The sequence below is a fragment of the Lithobates pipiens genome, unplaced genomic scaffold (genome assembly GCF_037356315.1).
Source record: "Lithobates pipiens isolate NorthernLeopardFrog02 unplaced genomic scaffold, aLitPip1_a1.2 Scaffold_13, whole genome shotgun sequence".
Taxonomy (NCBI): Eukaryota; Metazoa; Chordata; class Amphibia; order Anura; family Ranidae; genus Lithobates; species Lithobates pipiens.
Window position 1 is genome coordinate 77701127 of NW_027507718.1, and position 21511 is coordinate 77722637.

The window sequence follows — 21511 nt, forward strand, 5'->3', positions numbered from 1 at the left end:
CAGTTAGCTGTTCACTTTGTTTTACAGGAATTCTGGGCAATAGATGGCATCCAGGTAATCAAGGTGGACAATAGATTGACCTGATTAAATATTTGATCTATGGTATGTATGATACAAAAGTGCCATCCAGAGGTTGAATTGGGAAATGGTTCACCAATAAAAAAAAAGTAGTGAAAAAACATACGCCCACGTTGGACTGTCTAACTAAACTTTCCAAATAAAAGGCCAGCAGCATAACTGACAGATGTACTCCATAACAGAACAACAAGGAAGATCTGTGCCAAAAGAAACTTCACCTGAGAATGACACTAGTGCGCGATTAGAGTAGAGCCTGGGTCCTGGTTGCCTACAGAGATGATGAAGCCACTATAACCTGATCTAAGTAACTTTAGCATATTCCTATTGTACACAGACCATTGTTCATGCTCATTCGCTAGAACATTTAGAGTGTGTACATGCGTTTATATAAATCTGTAATTCTTGGATTGTATCCCTTTAATTGTAAATCATTTGTATGTGTAATCAGAAAACTACACTCTCTTGGCCTCTGTGATTCTGCTTTATCCTGGTTCTCTTCCTAACTATCTCAGTGTACTCAGTGTCATTACACAACTCCATCTCTTGCGCTCTCTGTTGGGGTACCCCAAGGCTCTGTCCTTGCGCCCCTCCTATTCTCACTCTATACTTCTTCCCTAGGCCAGCTGATAACCTCCCATGGCTTCCAATACAACCTCTACGTCAATTACACCCAGATCTATATCTCCACTCCTCAACTCAACCTCTCAATCGCCTCATGGATCTCAAACTTACTGAATGACATATCGGTATGGATGTCACGCCACTTTCTCAAACTCAATCTTTCTAAAACCCCCCTCCCCCCATGACTTTACCATTAAGATAAACAGCACAACCATTGGTCCCTCCACACATGTCAGGGTTGCTGGGTGTAATCCTTGACTCTGACCTCTCCTTCAGCCCCCACATCCAATCACTGGCTAAATCCTGCCACCTTAACCTCCCCATCTTGAAAATTTGACTCTTCATGACTAATGACAACACAAAGCAAAGTATACACCTCTTGATTATTACCTCCCTTGACTATTTCAACTCTCTACTTAACGGTTTACCCTTACGCTGGCTACCCCCCCCCCCTCCCCCACTTCAGTCTATTATGAATGCTGCTACTAGACTAAAACACCTACTAATCAATCCGTGACTGCTGACCCTCTCTGCCAATCCCTTCATTGGCTTCCCCTACCCCACCGTATAAAATTCAAATCGCTAACTACAACAAAGCCATCCACAACATCGCCCAAATCGCCCCCTCCGCTCCTCCCAGGAACTCCTGCTCTCTAGCTCCTTTGTTAACGCCTCTCATGCTCGCCTTCAGAACTTCTCCAGAGCCTCTCCCATCCTCTGGAATTCCCTGCCCCAGTATATCCGATATCCGATCAGCCCATAACCTGCCCACCTTTAGGAGATCCCTGAAAACTCACTTATTCAGGGAAGCCTATCCCCCACCCAACTGACAACTGTCCCCGAGCAACCCCCATCAAAATCATTCCCTGTATCTATTACCTTTGTATCACCCCCCCCTCCCTTTAGCATGTAAGCGCTATGAGCAGGGTCCTCCTGTCCTTTCTATATTGAACTGTACTGTAATTGTGCTGTCCCCCCTCTACATTGTAAAGCGCTGCATAAACTGTTGGTGCTCTATCAATTGTGTATAATAATAATAATTTGTATGTACAGCATTTTGTTTCATAAAGCACATCAATACATTACAGAGGATTTATTGCTTCCTTACTCTTACCACAAAAGAAAACGCAAAAGAAAAAGTGTCCCACAAAGTACTTTTTAGGATGACATTTTCTAGTCTTGCACCACACAAAATAATCTTTCCTGGCATGATGGCAGACTCTGTAAGAAGACGACTTACTAGCCTTTGAGAGAGTACAGACGGCCAAACCAACAGTCCTCTGTTCCTTAGGACCTGGGAAAGAAGCAGGATGGAGGACCAGCCCTTGGGAAAGAAAGTCCAGACAATCTGGAAGAGACCATGGAGAGTCTGCCAAGAGACTGATTATGTCCGAGAACCATGTCCTTCTTTGCTAGTTCAGCGTGAAGAGAATCGATGGAGTGGCCACCATCTCAATCCTGCTGAGCAGACCAGGAAAAAGTTGGATACGTCAAATGGCATAGATCAGGTCAAACTAATCCCACAGAGTCACCATACTGTCCACTGCAAAGGTCCTAGGGTCCTGAGCGTGGAGACAAACCTGTCCATATTGTTATTGAATATGGAAGCCAGAAGATCCACATCCAGTGTCCCAAGCCTTCAGCAAAGGGCCTGAAACACCGCTAGATGGGGAGCCCATTCCCCAGTTCCAAACAATGATGGCTGAGAAAGCCTGCCTGCTAAGTTTTTACACCTGGGATGTGAATTGAAGACAAGGTCAAAACATGAAGTTCTGACCAAGAAAGGATCAAGTCTGCCCCCCTTTGAGAGTCTGGTGCCTCCCTGATGGTTGATTTGAGCCAATTCAGGAAGGTAGAATGAGGGTATTCGCTTGTAACCCCTCATATCTATAGTCTCAAAAAGGGAACAAAATGTTACCTGTGAAATCAGAACCTTTGGCAGAAAATTGCTCCCTGGATAAATTCCTAGTTCCTAGACCAAAGCAGGGAGTCAGGTTGGAGGCAACTGTTCTAACAAAGGGTACTGGAGCCCCGTGGAGATTAGCCCCTCATTGGAGCATTGTGCAGAGTCTGAGCTATCAAGACAATCTGACCACTTGCCCCGCCATCTGCGATAGGCAAAGTCAACCAATCCAGTAGGTGTGAAAGAGCTGCAGTGGCTATGAAGGCAGAAATCTTGACAGAAGAATCTTTTAGAGAAAAAAGGGTAAGAGGCAAGGTTCTCACAGTAGAGAGATGACTCCCATCGCCCAAGGACACTAGCAAAAACCTTAAGCAAGCTGGGAGTGGGAGGGTTATATATAGGAGATGTCCCTGTTGCTTTTTTTGGCAGTGTCCAATCACCTGAAAGTAGCTGCACATAACCCATAGTAAAATACTAAAGACCCTGTGCCCTTTACTGTATAACTAAGAAACATTTTTTTTAACTACTTAGCAATGATAACAAAAGCATTTCTCACTATCTTAACAACTGCAAAGATTAGAGATTCACTGATACCATTTTTTTTTTGTTTATCAGTTTGTTCGAGTACTGATACTGTTGGTCAAGTAGTCGCCAATACCAAGTACAAATACTTTGTGGTGCGATTTGTGTCCATACCTAATGAATGGCTGCAAAATCTCACTGCAAAGTATCACATCCGATTTGAACAGGAATGCGGTGCAATTCCTGCCCGAATCGCAAGTGGTTTATCCAGTGTGCCTGTGTGAACCCAGGCTTGTCATAATGGTTTCAACCTGGGTTCACAAAGGAGAAGTGCAGGAAACCACATGAGATTTGGACAGGAATCGCACCACATTCCTGCTCAAATTGCATGCAATTCTTTGGAGTGCGATTTGCGCCCATTTATTTTGTATGGACGCAAATCAGACCACAAGGTATCAGTTTCAGTATTGGGAGAATTTTCATGAGTACTCATATAAATTCTCGGTATCAGCATCGATACCATGATCTCTCCCTAGCAAAGATAATTACAATGCCCAGTAACAATTGGATATAGCCAGTTTTCCAAATATATCACACAAGTTTATATAAACATACAAGCTATAATCACATAATAAAATACAAATAAAATAAAGAGTATGCATAGCCAAGACCTTTCATTTTTTTGTTGTTTTGGTCATAGAGAGAACGAATTAGAAGGCCAGTTAGGTTTTTATTGTTTTTCACGTTCCCATCTGGGAGGTATCATCCTATTTATCTTGGTGACAATGGGCAAAAAAAGTGATGAGCAATCTCAAACTTTATGCTAAACAGAAGGTGAAAAGAAATCTTGCAATGTTGATATGTGCTCTGGTGATAAATGTATATTAACCTGCCTGAACAAATGACTGGATTAATCTTACAGAAAGGCACTACAAATTTTAAAGGACCATTATAGTAAAAAAAAGGTAACAACTGAAAAAGTATTGGGCTTTCATTTGCTTGTCAGTCACTTCAAGCATATTTAAAACTTTGGGCCCATCTAAAGCATTGCAGACCAAACAGAATTACCATCGGGTTGGTGAGAGGAAGGGTAAAGCAATGGATCCATCGGCAGGAGAAACAAGTGATATAACCACATTACAGAGGGACTCAGAAAATTACAAACTGATGTAATAGTGACAGCCTGCATTATATATGCCATTTTTACTTTGCTCATAGTTCCACGGTAAATAACTTGGCAGCATGAATGAATTTTTTTTCCTGGAACAGCTTGACAAATCAATAAATAACAATGTTGGAACCCACCTGGCACCTCCCTCTTCCTCATTCTCTATTTGCTGTTTGAGTCCTCTATAACTGGCCTGTAATGCCAGCAACCTTTCTTTGCGATTTTCATGTGCTTTCCAAAGCTCTGTATTTTGCTGTATCTAGGGTGACAAGTTAATATGAGTCAATTAATACACGGAAGTTTGGAGTTTAACTAGATAAATAGAAAGGTGTTAAAAGTGTGGCGAGAGACCTATCAGAAGACGTAGATTTTTTTTCAGATTATGTAGTCATTTCTGCTCATAAGTTTATATACCCCTGGCACAATTTAATTATTTTTTTTACTTTTGCTGCTTCAAGGTCTTAAAAAAAGGCATATATTATGATTTTACATATTGATTGAAATAACCTTTACTTTTTTTACTCAGTCTGGATACATGCCATTTTAGCCCTAAAAAGTAACCACTTTTTGAAGGTGGGATCTCCCCCTTCTTCCCCCCCCCCCCTATTTTTACTTAATTCTGCAGTCTGGGTTACATGGGACTACACCTAATGTGTGTTTGGTTACCAGGCTTCACAATCACTCTAATATATTTGTCATTCAGTTTAAAAAAAAAAAAAAAAAGAAAAAGACAGGCCACTTGCAAAATACCAAACAGTACCTCAAAACTTTTAAATAAAATCATTTGAAGTAACCACACCAAAATTGAATATTATGGTCACATCTATAAAGGATGAGTCAATATACACATCAGTCCCTACCCTCAAGGAGCTTACAATCTAGGTCCCTAACTCACATGCATACATACTAGGGACAATTTTAGACAGGATCCAATTAACCTACCAGCATGTCTTTGGAGTGTGGGAGGAAACCTGAGTACCCGGAGGAAACCCACGCAGGCACAGGGAGAACATGCAAACTCCAGGCAGGTAGTGTCGTGGTTGAGATTCGAAACAGCGACCCTTCTTACTGATAGGTGAAAGTGCTATCCACTACACCACTGTGTTGGGCGGCACAGTGGTGTAGTGGATAGCACTAGATTGTAAGCTCCTTGAGGGTAGGGACTGATGTGAATGTATATATGTATATGTAAAGCGCTGCATAAATTGACGGTCCTATATAAGTACCTAAAATAAATAAGCATATTAAGAGAAGCACAACAACCCCATCCTGAAGCATAGAGATGGATATCTGCTGTTTTGGAGGCGTGTGAGAAACAACAGCACCGACAATTGAGTTAAAATCTGTGGCAGGATGAAGGCAGCATATTATAAACCCCTTCTTCTGGAAAATTCCAAAACATCTGCCCTGATTACTTGAGCTATTAGAAACGGATTTGGTAATTAACCTGAAAGAATGAATCAAAATGATCTCTGTCATACAAATCTTCTATTAGTAACCGGTACCAAGAATCTGGGAACAAGTCACCCCCTGGTACCATACTCCAATGATACAAAACATGTAAGACATGTATCCCACCATCCCTGATATCTGCTGGCGCTATGGACAAGGCCCGGGAGCTCTACTGCATATCTTTTGGCATTGTTCTGCCCTAGATTCTTTTTGGTCTCAAGTCTATAGTATTACTCAATCTAGCACAGGTAGGCTAATTAGTTACAAAGACATGCATCACAAAACAGTCCTGCAGCATCTGATAAACACTGCTCTTTCCTGTATTCCAGCCTTCCAGTTGGTGAAGAAGTCCTCATCTTCACCAGCCATCCAAAAGTGGGATTAGATGAGTGGCGGACATAAGGATCATGGAAAGTCTTACCACTTCACTGTAAAATGCACTACATTTACTTCCACCTGGCTCTATTGGCTAGGCATCACTTGTAAGAATGACTTTAAACAATCAATGCCTGTGTGATCTGGAGGCTCAATTGTCATACAGTATATTCTACCAGCTACCCCGGTGGGATCTTCTATACAATAGGAGGGTTCTGGTTCAAGGTTAGCTGTGCCCCAATCTCCCCTTCCCTGTTTTTTTCTTTTACATTCTTCAGTATGCTCTTGACTTCCCTCTTTCTTTCACTGGCTCAACTAGATGGATACTGCTACCTTTTAATCTCAACTTTACCATACAGAGTTGGCCATTTTCTTTTTACGTTTCCTTTATTCAGTCTTCTCTGACTGTCCACCCACCCTGTACAGGTACTTAAATGGAAGGGGAATGTCATGCCGGACTATTGATTGCAATGCTGTCTTCTAGTTACTGTCAAGTTGAATCCATGCTTCCTCTAGTGATTATGTATCCTAATTATCTTCCATATATCTATTCCTTGAATGCTGGCTGTTTTTGACTGAACAATTGATGTTCCTCTATTCTGTATACTATCTGGTGTTTTAAGATACCGTATACTTCTGGTCAATAATTTTACGATTTCTGTAGCTCTTGTTCATGTAAACATGAATAAATACAGAATGCATAAAAAAAGTAACAAAAGATGGCATGACGCAGGAAAATATGTAAGGTCTGCCATCCACCAAAGGACCAACAAAAAACTCAATTGACAAAAACAGTAAACAGGATTAGAGAAAGGTTTCAAAACATCCATTATTGAGTTTCACCCATAAAAGTGTAATCTGAACACTCATTAGCTATCAATTAGCTTTTCGTTTTCTAACCTTAACACTAAAAAGCATAAGGTCTGCCTACTTTTGGCTTGTGTTTAGCTGCACGATGCACAGTTCAGTCACATACTATGGATACATCTAAACTTTAGAGAAAACAATTTAGAACCCATTACAATAGGTTTTTTTTGAGACAGTAACTTACCCATAGGCTGTCATCCATGATATTACACAAGAGACCATTTGATGTTCAGTTTGTGAGAATACGTGTTTGTTACAGCATAGCATGGATGTTAAGAGAAGGTAACTGAATTATGTTGTATCAGGTAAGCAGTTTAGAAAGAAAATCATACAAAATGAATATATTTTGTGTTACATTAAAATATACCCCTGAAGCCAAATCTTTAAGTCTCCAGTTTATCCCCGAAAAATATCTTCAGCTCAATTAGAGGGCTGTTTTTCACCTTTAATACTGTCAGATTTTTCACTGGCAGGACATGGTTTATATAGCTTTATGGCATTCACCTTAATCTGCAGTGTCTTCTCTAAATGTTCAATCCTCTTTTCTGCTATCTTAAGCTTCTTTAACTCTTCGGACTCTCTAGAAAAGCCCTTTGGGGACAGAGACCTTGAACGTTTCACAGGTTGCACCTGGAGAATAAAACAAGGACATGGTTGAAGGAGTTGAACATTGGATTATGAAAGACATGCAAAATTAAAGAACAAGTAATTGAGAATACTAATAATGAATTATAAAAAAAATCCTGCCTGGAATACTGGAGAAATAACAAGCAGAATTACCACAGTGCTACCGCTAAAGGTTTCTCTGTGACTCGTTAATGAGAATATTCATTTACATTTACATTGTTTCTTTCAGAATAATGATGTCCCATTAGGGAAGACTAAAGGGTTATAGACTCAGGAATGTAAGAAACCTCATTACAAAGGAGGGGATAGAGGATGGTCTAATTGCTCTATAAGGGTCCAAGGTTACACTTGATAGGACAACCGGAAACTAGGGGGAAAGGATTTTTTCCCTTTGAAATAGTTTAACACACTGTGAAGTAGAAGGAACAATATGCTTGAGGAATATAAATACAACAGACAGAACATCTTATACTGTAATGACCATATGGTCATTAACTATAATGTTGCTAACTAGAGACATGAATATGTGCTTACATTATATACAGCTTTGTATAACAATCAGGTAAGAGATATAAAAAGTAGGGCTATTAAACTTGGATGGGTTCTCATATATGGCTGCTTCTTTCCTTGCCTCATGCAACATTAAAAAGCACAAAATCACACCCTCCCCTAATGTGGGTAGCCTACATCTGGACATACCCAATATTAACCCTAACCTAATTTATTTGTGTAAAATATTGCACTGCTCTAAGAGGTAAAGGGGTTGTAAAGGTTTTTTGTTTTTTTTTGTTTTTTTAAATAAACAAACATATACTTATCTCCTGTGTGCAAGGGTTTTGCACAGAGTGGCCCCAATCCTCCTCTTCCGGGGTCCCCCTGCGGCGCTCCTGGCTCCTCCTTGCATCGAGTGCCCCCTCGGAGACCCGCATTTCAAGGGGACACCCATGCGGGCAGCTCCCGAGTCCTGCTGCTGCGTCCAATGACACAGACAGCAAGACGCGGGCAGCTCCCGAGTCCTGCTGCTGCGTCCAATGACACAGACAGCAGGACCCAGCCCCGCCCCCGTCTCCTGTGTCACTGGATTTGATTAAGAGCAGTGGGAGAAAATGGCTGAGCTGCTACCAATTTATCCAATGAAGACCTGAGACAGCAGCTAGAGCTGCTGTACTCGTCCCCATCGATAAAATACTCGGGTTCAGGTAAGTAAAAAGGGGGCTCTCGGTGGCTGCTGCACTAGAGGAGGTTTTTCACCTTAACCACTTCAGCCCCGGAAGGATTTACCCAGTTCCTGACCAGGCCATTTTTTTGCGATACGGCACTGAGAATTGCGTGGTCGTGCGACGCTGTACCCAAACAAGATCTCCTTTTTTTCCCCCACAAATGGAGCTGTCTTTTGGTGGTATTTGATCACCTTGGCGGTTTTTACTTTTTGCACTATAAAAAAAAAAAAGAGCGACAATTTTGAAAAACTCAATTTTTTACTTTCTGCTATAAAACATTTCCAAAAAAAGTAAAAAAATAAAACATGTATTCATCAGTTTAGGCCGATATGTATTCTGCTACATATTGTTGGTAAAGTATATTGGTTTGCGCAAAAGTTATGGCGTTTACAAAATAGGGGATACATTTATGGCATTTTTATTATAATTCTTTTTTTTTTTTTACTAGTAATGGCGGTGATCGGGGATTTTTAGTGGGACCATGACGCTGCAGCGAACAGGTCGGACACCTAACATTTTTGACACTTTTTTGGGAGCCAGTGACATTATTACAGTAATAAGCACTAATGACACTGGCAGGGAAGAGGTTAACATCAGAGGCAATCAAGGGTTATACGTGTTCCCTGTTTGTGTTTTCTAACTGTATGGGGGACTGTGTGGATGGAGAAACACACAGATCCATCTTCCTGCTTAGCAGAAAGACATTGTCTGTGAGATATCCCTGTCAGAATGGAGATCTGCCTTGTTTACACGGGCGCCGGACCCGCTGATTGGCTCTCCCACTGGCCAATGCCACAAAATTTAGTTCACAAACCAATATACACCTACAGCTATTGGCAGAAATGAGCCAACTGGCTGCAGTACAATGACGGTGGTTGGTCAGCAAGCGTTTAATGCATAAAACGTATAAAACGCATTAAAGTGAGTCCCGCAAAAAATAATTTTTTTGAAAGTCAGCAGCTACAAATACTGCAGCTGCTGACTTTTAAAATGACACTGACCTGTCCCAGGGTCCATCGTTGTCGGCACCCAAGACCGAACCATCCCTCGGGTGCTGCCGCCACCATCTTCAGTAAGGGATTCAGGAAATGAAGCCTTGCGGCTTCACTTCCCGGTTCCCTACTGCGCATGCACGAGTCGCGCATTGCAATCCGATTGGTCCCTGCTGTCTCTGGGACCCGTGTGTGTCCCAGCAGACAGCGCAGTGGGACCGGAAGAAGCATAGACTGTCGTGGGAGTCTATACCTGGAAGTGGGTGCAAATACTTGTCTTAGACAGGTTTGTAATTATTCTGAATGTCTATCCACTACTTTTTTTTTTTTTTTTTTTTTTTCCATAATAAAGATTTTTATTGAAAATTAAAATTAACACGGTACACAGCCACAGAATGTAACACATGGAAATGTCTGCAAGACTCCAGAACTTAGTTACATAGGACAGGTATTGAACAGAGTCAAATTGCACCAGAAAACATAGTGCATAACACAGAATCAATAGAAAGCGGCAATGTACTCAAAAGGTCCTCTATTTCAGGGAGGTATTCTTCGAAAAAAAGTGCTCCTGATAGAGGGGGGGGTGGAAAGAGAATAAGTAGAGTATAGTGCAAGTGAGAGAAAAGAGAAAGAAAAGAAGAAAAAAGAGAGGGAAGAGAGAGAAAAGAAAAGAAGAAGAAAAAGAAAGAAAGAAAAAAAAAAAAAAAAAAAAAAAAAAAAAGGGGGGGGGGGAGGGGGGGGAAACCAGGAGTGGGTATGGGCAGGGGAAGGACGGGAGGGGGACGGTGCGGGAAAGTCATAGTTCAAATGGTGTTCGAATCAATGGTCTTTGGCACAACCTCAAGCAAGTACTTCAGCATGGAGTCATTCCACAGTTACAGCCATCTTAATGGCGCTTTGCACTCAGGTGGGGTAAGAATGAAAGCGCTGTGTAGATTTAAAGTGAGTCCAACACGCCCACGTTGCGGAAAACTTTGAGATCCTCTCCTGAGAAATGTGGACTAGCTCCTCCATTTCCTCGATTTTTGAGATCCGAAGGAACCATTCGCCGATCGTCGGAGTGTGTGTGGATCGCCAATGGACTGGGATGCACAATCTCGCCGCATTCACCAAATGCATAGCCAGGGATTTAAAATACTCAGATTTGGTTAGCCGGGTATGATGTAAGAGGTACTGTGCTGGAGAAAAATCCAGAGTGTACGTGGTAATGTGGGCAATAAGCTCATGCACTTCTCGCCAGAAGGGTTGAAGGGCGCTACAATCCCACCAAATGTGGAGCATAGTGCCCCTCGCACTCTTACATCTCCAGCAGGTGTCAGGGACAGAGGGGGAGAACTTGTGTATGCGTGATGGTGTTCTATACCAACGCGTTTTTATTTTGTAACAATTCTCCTGGATAGCGACATTCAGGGAACCTTTGTGTATATATTCATTGATAAGAACCCAGTCCTCCTCAGTAAGGGAGATCTGAAGGTCCGACTCCCAGACTGAGTGAACAGAATCCGGGGCTGTGGGGGTTTCGTCCATAAGTAAGCTATATATGTATGAAATTAGGTGCCTTTGTGGGGGATCCTGTGTACACAGTGTTTCAAAAGGGGTCATGCGTCTAGACCAGGTCTCCGCAGTCGCCTGAGTAGAAAAGAAGTGTCGGAGTTGCCTATACGACCAAAATGGAAAAGACTTGGAGGGGGACAAGGTAACTAAGTCCTCATAAGTGCGGGGGGATCCGCGAATGAAAAATTGGTGCGCTAAAACATTATCGTGAGGCCATACTCGGTTCAGGAAGGCATCAGACAACCCTGGGGTGAAGCCGGGGTTTCCTCGAAGCGGGGTTAGAGGCCCGAGAGCCGAGGAAAACGAGCCTGATTTAGTCACTCTTGTAAAGGCTTTAAGGGATGAGCTGAGAAGAGGATGACCCGTGGCCTCCGATGGCCAATGCTGCGGTAAAACCCAGGGTAGAAATCTAAGGGGGAGGTGCAGGAAGGATTGTTCTAGGGTCACCCAGACCTTACCAGCGGCGTGGATGTTCCAGTCGACCACGCGGGTGAGATGACCTGCCAGGGAGTATTTATGAAGATCCGGCAGCCCGATGCCACCCCTAAGTTTCGAGCTTGTGAGGCGCGTATATTTGATCCGTGGTGGGGAGTTCCTCCATAGAAATAACGAGGTAGCCCTCTTGTACGTCGCGAAGAAGGAGGTAGGTAGGTCAATGGGGATACATTGCATGAGGTACAGAAGTCGCGGCATGATTATCATTTTCAAGAGCGCCGCTCTGCCAAACCATGAAACGTTTAAATTACCCCAGTCTTTCAGGTCTTGTTGTGCCCCCTTCAGGGCAACCAAAAAGTTCTCATTATAGAGATCAGACAGAACCGTCGTAATTTTTATACCCAAATAGGTGATGGCCCTCTGGCTCCACTGAAAAGGGAAAGAGGCCTGACAACTCTCTACCTCCCCCTTCGTGAGGGAAACATTCAGACCATATGATTTCGTATAATTGACCTTTAGGTGGGATAAGGCCCCGAAGTGTTCCAGATCCTTCATAAGATTGGGAATGGACGTACAAGGAGAAGTGAGCGAGAGGAGGATATCGTCCGCAAAGGCGGCAACTTTATACTCAGTTCCCCGAACCAGTAGTCCCCTGATATCAGAATTAGCTCTAAGTCTATTAAGGAAGGGTTCCAACAATAGGACAAAGATCAGGGGAGACAGCGGGCACCCCTGCCGTGTGCCATTGCTGATTGTGAAGGCGTCCGACAGGTGACCATTAGCGCGTACCCGCGCACTAGGGGACGAGTATAAGGCCAAAATATGAGCCAGCATGCGAGGGTGAAAGCCAACCGCCTGCAAAGTTTGGCGCATGTAGTCCCAGGCCACCCTGTCGAACGCCTTCTCAGCATCTAAAGACAGAAAGAAGCCCCGAGTATTAGAGGTAGTAAGCCAATGGTGTAAGTTCAATGCCCTTATGGTATTATCCCTGGCTTCCCTTCCCGGGACAAAGCCCACCTGATCCAAGGAAATAAGGCTGGGCAAGAGTGGGGATAGCCTATTTGCTAAAACTTTTGCGTAAAGTTTAATGTCCACGTTGAGGAGGGATATTGGCCTGTAGTTTTGCACTTGCGTGGCGTCCTTCCCTTCTTTGGGTATAACTGCAATATGGGCTTCCAGCATACGGCCGAGTGACATCTCAGGATCTACCATAGCGTTAAAAGTGGTGATCAAGTTCGGGGACAGTACTGTAGAAAAAGATTTATAATACTGTAAAGTGAACCCATCCGGGCCCGGGCTCTTCCCTGTCTTCATTTGTTTTAGTGCTAGTTGCAGTTCCCCCAGGGATAGGGGTCGTTCCATATCCTCAGCCTGTGATTGCGAGATTGGAGTGGGACAATAGTGAGCCAGAAAGTCTTTAATGTCTGCTAATCTCCGCTCTGTTTGGATCGGGGTTTGGGTGGAGGGCTGGAGGTTATAAAGTTCTTTGTAGTAGCGCGCAAAACACCGCGCAATGTCCTCATTTTTAGAGAGGGGCTCACCACGCGGGCCGCGAATCTGATGGATCATAGTAGAGGGTTTGGAGGACCTCACTGCTCGCGCTAACATTCTCCCGCATTTGTTGCCTTGCTCATAAAAAACCCTCTGGTGGAGGACATATTGACGCCTCGTGCGTTTCCCCAGCTCGGTCAACAACATAGCTCGCGTAAGAGACAACTCCTGCAAGGAAACTTGTGAGAGCGAGAGTTTGTGAGAGGTCTCTAGTCTTTTAACCTTAGCAATGAGGTTCTCTATGGTTTCCTGATGTTGTCGTTTAACCTTTGCCTGTTGCATCAGCAGTTCCCCCCTTATAACGCATTTATGGGCTTCCCATACGGTGACAGGGGACATACCGGGGGTATTGTTGTCTAAGAAAAAATCCCGAATACGTGATTCCAAACGTGCGGAAAATTCTGCGTCTTTGAGTAAAGCCGAATTCAAACGCCAGGTTTTATTCCTGGAAACCGAGTCCGGGAAGGTGAGGGTGACCGAGATAGGGTGGTGGTCAGATAGGTACATTGGATCTATCGTAGCATGGGTGAGACAAGGGAGATCGGGTTGGGAGAGAAAAAAGTAATCTATACGCGTATATCTGTCAAAAGGAGTGGAGTAGAACGTGTAGTCTTTAACCGAGGGGTACAGCGTACGCCAAGTATCATGTAGGCCTAGTCCCTGAAGCTGCAATTTAATTTGCCTGAGTGCCCTATACGAAAGCGTGGAAGTACCTGAGGAGGTATCAATGGCTGGGTTCAACGAAACATTGAAGTCTCCTCCAAGCAATACCACGCCCTCCTTGAATGACAGTAAAAGGTCGCTCACTTTCCTAAAAAAGGAAACCTGATGGTCATTCGGGGCATAGATGTTAGCGACTGTGAGCGGCCTAGATGCGTACTGGCCCTTGAGAAAGATAAATCTCCCCTCCGGGTCCACCAGGGAGTCGGACAGTTGAAAGGGAGCATGTTTTGAGACCAGAATGGAAGTCCCTTTGGTTTTGGCTATGGGATTTGTGGAGTGAAAAGCCTTAGTGTAGAGGTGGTTTGTAAGTTTGGGAATAGAGTTGGAGCGAAAATGGGTTTCCTGAAGAAAAACAAATTGGGCCTTCTGTTTGGTGAGGGCAGAGAGGACCTGCGAGCGCTTTTCGGGCAAATTTAGTCCCTTTATGTTGAGCGACACACACTTCAGCGACAGAGAACCAGTCGGTCCGGATTGCGACCTCATGTTGTCAGGAAAAGAGCAGCTATGTGGTAGAAAGGAGTACAGGTGGTTGCTTGAGATTGATTCGAGTTTAGTAACGTGGAGGCAGCTGCTATAAGAGTTAGGATGTGCAGCTAGGAAGTGGTCAGGGAGGAGATGGGGAGCTTAGAATGAAGTGGGAAGGAAACGGGGGGAGGGAGAGAGCGAAGGGGAAAGAAAAAAAAAAAAAAAAAAAAAAAAGAGGGGGGGGGGACAAAAGACAAAAAAGAAAAAAGAGAAAGGCAAAAGGGGGGACAAGAGACGAAAAAGAAAAAAGAGAAAGGCAAAAGGGGTTTGTGAGAGTCACAAGGAGAATGGAAAGAGAATACCAGAGGTGGAAATGGGAGCACCAGTCCACCTGGGAGATAGAAAGCCGGATGGTCAGCAGACTAGGTGGTAGTGCTGCTGTAGGGGGACAGTAAGAAGGACTGGGATCATAGAAGGCCACAAGCCAGAGGATTTGGAAAACAACAGTTTAGTGGGGAACCAAGAACATTAAGGTTAGATATCACAATAGGGCTAATACAAGTAACATAACCCGTAAGAGCTAACATGAATATCACATTGTGAGTGCCACACAGAAATAAACAAGACCAAATAAACAAAATAAACAAAGCAAAACCCTTGATGTTGCAGCCTTAGGGAGAGGGCGAGGAGGGTGGACCCTAAACTCTAGATCATAGTGGGGATAGTGGAATCGTTAGACTCAGAACTAGGGGATAACTAAGCGGAATGTTGCCAGGGGACCCCCACATGGCCGAGCATCCTGCAGGGGGAGTCAGGGGACAACAGGAGAAATATTACAGGCTGGAAGGGGAGACCCCGCCGGGTTCCAGTCATGAGCAAAAAATGAAAAACCCTAGTTAATATCTGGCAGATAGACAGTAGGAGATCCCCTCCTCTCCGGAGTGCACATGTAAAGAGCATCCGGTCAGGGCCCACCCGCTTCCCGACTAGAGTGTCTCATAGGCGCTAAAATCCCCGGGGGCCGAGCGTGCAAAGTCCTGGTAATGCCAAAGACAATTAAGTTAGTCAGGAAGCGCACCTAGAAATGTTTCGGCACTCATAATCAACCATGCTGCATAAATAGTGACTAGCTCCTCCCGGAGAGATGCCCTAGTAAAAATCCAGGAGGCAGAGCACGCCCAGCAAGGGGCAGACATTGGCAGCCCGGTCCACGGGCCAGGGCCTCCAGGAGGTATAGGCAGGCCTAAGAACCATAGCAGCTAGGGATATCTGCGGGATGGAACATATGAGTACAAATAAAGCTGTTATTGACAATGTTATCCACTACTTTTTATTACTAGCATTACAACTCATATCTGACAACACATTTTCATATGTTTACACAAGTTGTGAATGAGGGATAGCATCCAGCAGCCATGACTTTTTAAGGCTTCTTTCCATCCACACGGCTATTGAAATTAATGGTACCACGGCATTCACTGGGCAACAGCTGGGGGCTGCTTACAGTGCTTTGTTTGAGCATCTGTATGAACTTAGAATATTTCTAAAAATATATATATTTAGCTATCACATTTGTGCCTTTACCAGCTTTAAAATATGAACTATTCTTTTGTTTTGCTTTTTAATTTAAATCAAGGAACACCTAAAAAGGAAACATTTTAACCCTGTTGTTATGTAGTCATTACAGCTAACTATTAAATGTTGAAGCATTGTAACCTGAATTGTCTGGATATCAGCCACCAGTAGTCCCCTGCACTGCAGCAAAGAACCAATTTATTGCACAAACGTGCTACCAGTCCATAAGGGGCGTCGCCCGCTAAGCCATGTGCCCGGCCCCTAATCTACATGCAGGGCGCCAGATGCATGTATTTCAATAGGGTCATTTTTATTTTCTTTAAATACATGTTTAGACCATGAGGCTCTAATTGGCTTACAAAAAAGGGTGGGCTCGGATGCAGTGAACCCACCCACTTGTGGGACATTAGCGAATTAATATTCGCTAATGTCTTCCTGTTTCTCCTCCTGGCCAATCAGGAAGCTGAGACCCAACTGGCTGGGAGTCCTAAGACCCCATTGGCCATGATGAGAAGCAGCGAACACCGGGACACAGAGGAGATGGAAATTGGGGGGGGGTTGGTGTGGGGTTGGGGGCTGGAGTGACCGGGGGGTAGATGTCTTAGGTTTGTTTGCCGCCCCCCCGATGGAGCACTAAGCGCCACTGAGTGCCACTATAACAGGGAACAAGTTTTCATTAAGGAGTAGCACAGGAACAGTAAAACTGTTGTTTTGTTGCTATTTAATTTGCCAAACACAGGTCCTAGACCACGTTCTATTGCCTAACTGAACAAAAGTATACTGCAGTGGGGATCTAGGACCAGGCTGTACTGTCTGGCAAAAGGCATCTGGGTCACAGTGCTGGTTAAAATGAAACACTTGGGCGAGTAAAACAGTTCATGTACAGTATATGTATCTGTGTTTCAGGAGTTAAGTGTTAATTATTACTTTCATTATTTTTTGATAACCTCCTGAAATAAATCAGCTAATCTTAGATATGTTTACCAAAATTGGTTTAGGATTGAAAAACCCTGTTATAATTCGCTCTATAGTCTATTTTAACACACACTTCTTCAGGCCCCAAAACATTAAATCGAGGCAAACCAGACAGCAGACTAATAAGCAGATATCAGCCTTTTATGAAACGTTAATGGTAATATCAAAATTTACATCTATAACTACTCTCCTGGTCACTGAAAGACATGTTATTGTCACAGCAAAGGATGTGCTTTTTCTCCCTGGCCTAACAGCATTTTTCTGCAATTGTACACTGAGCCACACATGGGTCAGCAAGGTTTTGTGCAAGGGTAAAGCATCTCTTGAGCGCATACTTAGGAGCTGCGTCATTCTAGCCCAGCCATTGAAGACAAAGGGAATGTGCAGACTAGTGTGCTCTACCTCTGTGCCTGGATTTAGTGGATTAAAACAAAAAGTAGACGTGCCAGCGATAGTTAGGTTAAGTGTTACGGTGAGAGAGTGTGTTAAGTGCTAACCATTGGGTAAAAGGGTTATGAATTAGAGTTGGGTTATCCATTTAGAATGAATGATATGTCAAGAACATTTTGGCTTATGCTGCACATTTTATTTGTCTTTGGCACAGGAAGCCCTGAACCAAGAACTACTGCACCATAGCTAAAATAAATTTGCATATTATGGTACACTCAGCATTAATATATTAATTACTATGTGTTATAATTGGATGTCACTTGTCTTTTGTATGAAAAAAGGCACCTGCTCCTCTTGTCTGTCTTAATTTATTTTAGAATATAACCCCTGGGGTATGCCTACCTTTTGTTTGATTGCTAATTACATTATTTTAATCACTGCATGGTTATTTCTTTTTTTCTTTCCCCAAACAGTAGAAGTGCAGGGGACTATATCAGCACAATAGCAATGAAAATGTAAAGAATGGATATTGGGTAACCCAGCGTAATAGAAAAAACAAACCCATAAACAAGTTATATCTGACAAACTGTACAACGTGAGCTCACATAAAACAAGCACAACTGGTTATATCTTTTACAGTAGTGTTTTTTTTATTTTTTTTTATTCATGCTCAGTAGGCAGCCAGCCTAATATATTGGTCGCCCTGTCTGTGGCACATATACCTAGGGCTGGTGACCAATTCGTTGTCACCACTCGTGTGACACTAACTGGGCTGCTGAGTCATCATATGCATATACTTTTTTTCCCGTTTTCTTTCTTATTCTTTTCTTTCTTACTTTTTCCTTTATATATTCTCTTTTATTATACGTACTTATCTTTCAGTTTACCAACATTTATTCAATATTAAGATTTTCCATTTTCGTATATCAATACAAAATTAAACTTGTAACGCCCCCCCCCCCCTCCCTCTCATCTCCCTTTCCCCCCTTTTTTTTTTAAATCTTCCACCATTATTAGATGTTCCGCTGTCTTTTTAAACTCCAACCACCCTCCCCGTATACTGTAGAAAACTTCCACCAGATCTTCACTTCTGTATATAGTTTATTCTATTGATCTTAACCAATCAATCCTTCCTATCCAATCTTTAATTAATGGTGGGTTAGGGTTTTCCAGACTTTCTGTATTAAACTCTTGGCTGCGTTTAACAGGTGAGGAACCAGGGTTTTTTTTTATTGAGCTGATGTTTTATCCGTGTCATGGAACAAGCACGTCCATGGTTCCTTCCTTACTTGTTCTCCTGTTATCTGGTATATATTATCTATAAACTTTAACCAATATGGCTGGATCTTTACGCAATCCCACCATATATGTGCAAAAGTTCCCGGAGCATTACAGCCCCTCCAACACATTGCTGAGGTCCCTGCTCTAATCTTCTGTGCTCTTTGTGGGACAATAAACCATCTCACCAGCAGTTTATAGGACATTTCCACTGTCCTGATATCCCTAGAAGTAGTGCATACTGTTCTCAAGATCCCGCTTCTATGTTCCTCATCCCGAAGGGCTCCCAACTCTTCCTCCCATTTCTTCAAGTAGGGCGGGTCCCTTGGTTCCTTTTCTTCTCCTAGAATTTTATATATTTTTGACCTACTCTGTCTCAGACACTTCGAGGAGGAGAGAAATCTCTCCATAGGTGTCAAATCCCCCTCTCCTCGAAGTGGCCGGGGAAGTGTCTGTGTGAAGTGCTGTATTTGTGCATATCTCCATCTATCTAATGGCCTATTTCCCCATTTTTGTCTTAATTCAGTCAAAGTGCAAATTCTCCAACCATCACATCTTTCAACATTATGTCATTTTTCTTTGCCCACCTAATAAAATACATATATTCCTCCTTCCCAGGTTTAAAGTAGTTTGTGTCTAATAAAGAAATTAAAAGTGAATTAAATTGCCAATGATACATTTTCCCCAATTCATCCCAAATTTTAAAGACATTTATTGTTAATGGGTTTGTGCTACTTGCTAATTCCCGGTGCTCCCGTGGAACCCATATCCTTTTTCCTAAATCTACTTTACTTTGCACTTTCTCAATGTCCACCCACCCTTTATTACCCTTACCGTGTACCCAACCTGTTATTCGTGAAAGAATAATTGCCTTATACTATCTCTTACAATTTGGTGCTGCTAATCCCCCTCCTTGCTTCCCCATTTCCAGTGTTGCATATGAAATTATAGGATTCTTACGCCCCCAAATTAATTTTATTACCAGGGATCTTAATTTCGGAAAGAACTCTTGTGGGACTTTTATAGGGCTCATTTGAAATACATATGTTAGCTTAGGGAGTATAAACATTTTTTAACGCATATCAACGAGGGGTTTATATCTCATATGTCTTAGAAAATCTTTAACCTTATTCAATATAGGGGCATAATTAGCCGCATACACAGATGATAATGATGCTGTGAGTTTTATGCCAAGGTACCCCAGCTCTCCCATGCACCAAACAAAAGGAAATTAGGCTTGGAGTATCTGTTGTTCTTTTTTAGACACTGTTATGTTCAAGATTTCTGTTTTTGATACATTGATCCTAAAGTTTGTCAACTTTCCATATCTACACATTTCCTTTATTAGGTTAGGCATGGTTATCCTGGGATCTGACACATAAAATAACATGTCATCTGTGTATGCAGCCACCTTATACTCCTCTTTACCTATTTTCACCCCTCTTATATCCCCATTTTTCCTGATTGCAGCTAATAAGGGCTCTAAAGCCAGTACAAATAACATTGGTGATAGTGGACAACCATGTCTTGTACCGTTGTATAAATCCAATAGAGGGGACAAACTTCCATTGATTTTTATTTTTGCTGTTGGATGATAGTAGAATGCCATTATCCATCTCATCATTCTCTCTTTTATTCCCAGGTGTCTCAAAGTTCCCATCATGAAGCCCCAGTCGACCCTGTCAAAGGCCTTCTCGGCATCTACTGACAGCAGGACGACCGGGGCTTCCCTCCTTTCAGCCTCATGTATCAATAGTAAGGTTTTAAGACAATTATCCTTTCCCTCCCTCCCTGTAACAAACCCCGCTTGGTCATTATGTACCCAGTAAGGCAATAATGATTTTAGCCTTCCCGCTATTATTTTGGAGAAGATCTTAATATCAGTAGTCAGTAAAGAAATTGGTCTTTAACTCTCTGGTGCCTTTGGGTCTTTACCTTCCTTTAATATCAGGGTTATATGTGCCATCAACGCCTCTTCCCTTAATTTTTCCCCTACTGCCAAAGCATTCATATAATCGCATAGTTTAGGTACCAAGATTTTTTTTAAACCTCTTATAATACCTGATAGAGTACCCGTCAGGGCCCGGGCTCTTCCCAATTGCCATCTCCCTCACTGCTCTTGAAACTTCTTCCTGCGTTATTGGAGCCTCTAAGAGCTCCAGTTCTTCTTTAGGGGCCCCAGGCAGGTCGAGCTCCCTCAAGTACTCCAAGATATCATCCTTATTTCTTCTATTTTCCTCATCTTGTCCTACGCTATACAGCTGACTGTAAAAACTATGGAAGACTGCTGCATAATTTCCCCTTTCTGATTTTAGCTATGAATGATGAGGTTTTTTTTTCCCTTACAGCCCTCGCTAACCATTTCCCAGGCTTGTTCCCCTCCTGATGTCTCTTTTTATCCACTATATGGAAGGCTCGTTTCCTCTCCTGGTCTATTAGTTCTCCCAATTCTTTTTTGTTTTTCAACTCCACCCTCTCTGGTATCCCCCTTGGTCCTGTCAGTTGTTCTAATTCATGTATTTCCCTGCGTAGATCTTGCATCTTTTTCCCCCTTTTCTTTTTTTTTCCCTGCCCCAATGCTTATTAGGATTCCTCTTATGTATACTTTGTGGGTTTCCCATATAATACCTCTAGAGATATCCAGAGTCCACCCACGGGTCAATACACATGTTAAAGTCTCCCGCCACCATTAGTTATATCGAGGGCTTTCCTCAGAAATCTATCAGGATCCCTATTTGAT

At 42.9% G+C, this 21511-nt stretch overlaps 1 protein-coding gene across 2 annotated transcripts in view; it reads right to left on the reverse strand.

The window, feature by feature from the left end:
* Window positions 1-21511, reverse strand: part of CNTLN (centlein) — a 580120-nt gene that overhangs the window by 361637 nt on the left and 196972 nt on the right. For both annotated transcript variants that reach the window (XM_077475235.1, XM_077475234.1), the window contains exons 11-12: window positions 7491-7616; window positions 4430-4551 (exon numbers count right to left, since the gene is read on the reverse strand). In XM_077475235.1, coding sequence (XP_077331361.1) covers window positions 4430-4551; window positions 7491-7616 — 248 coding nt within the window. The remainder of the gene's footprint in view (window positions 1-4429; window positions 4552-7490; window positions 7617-21511) is intronic.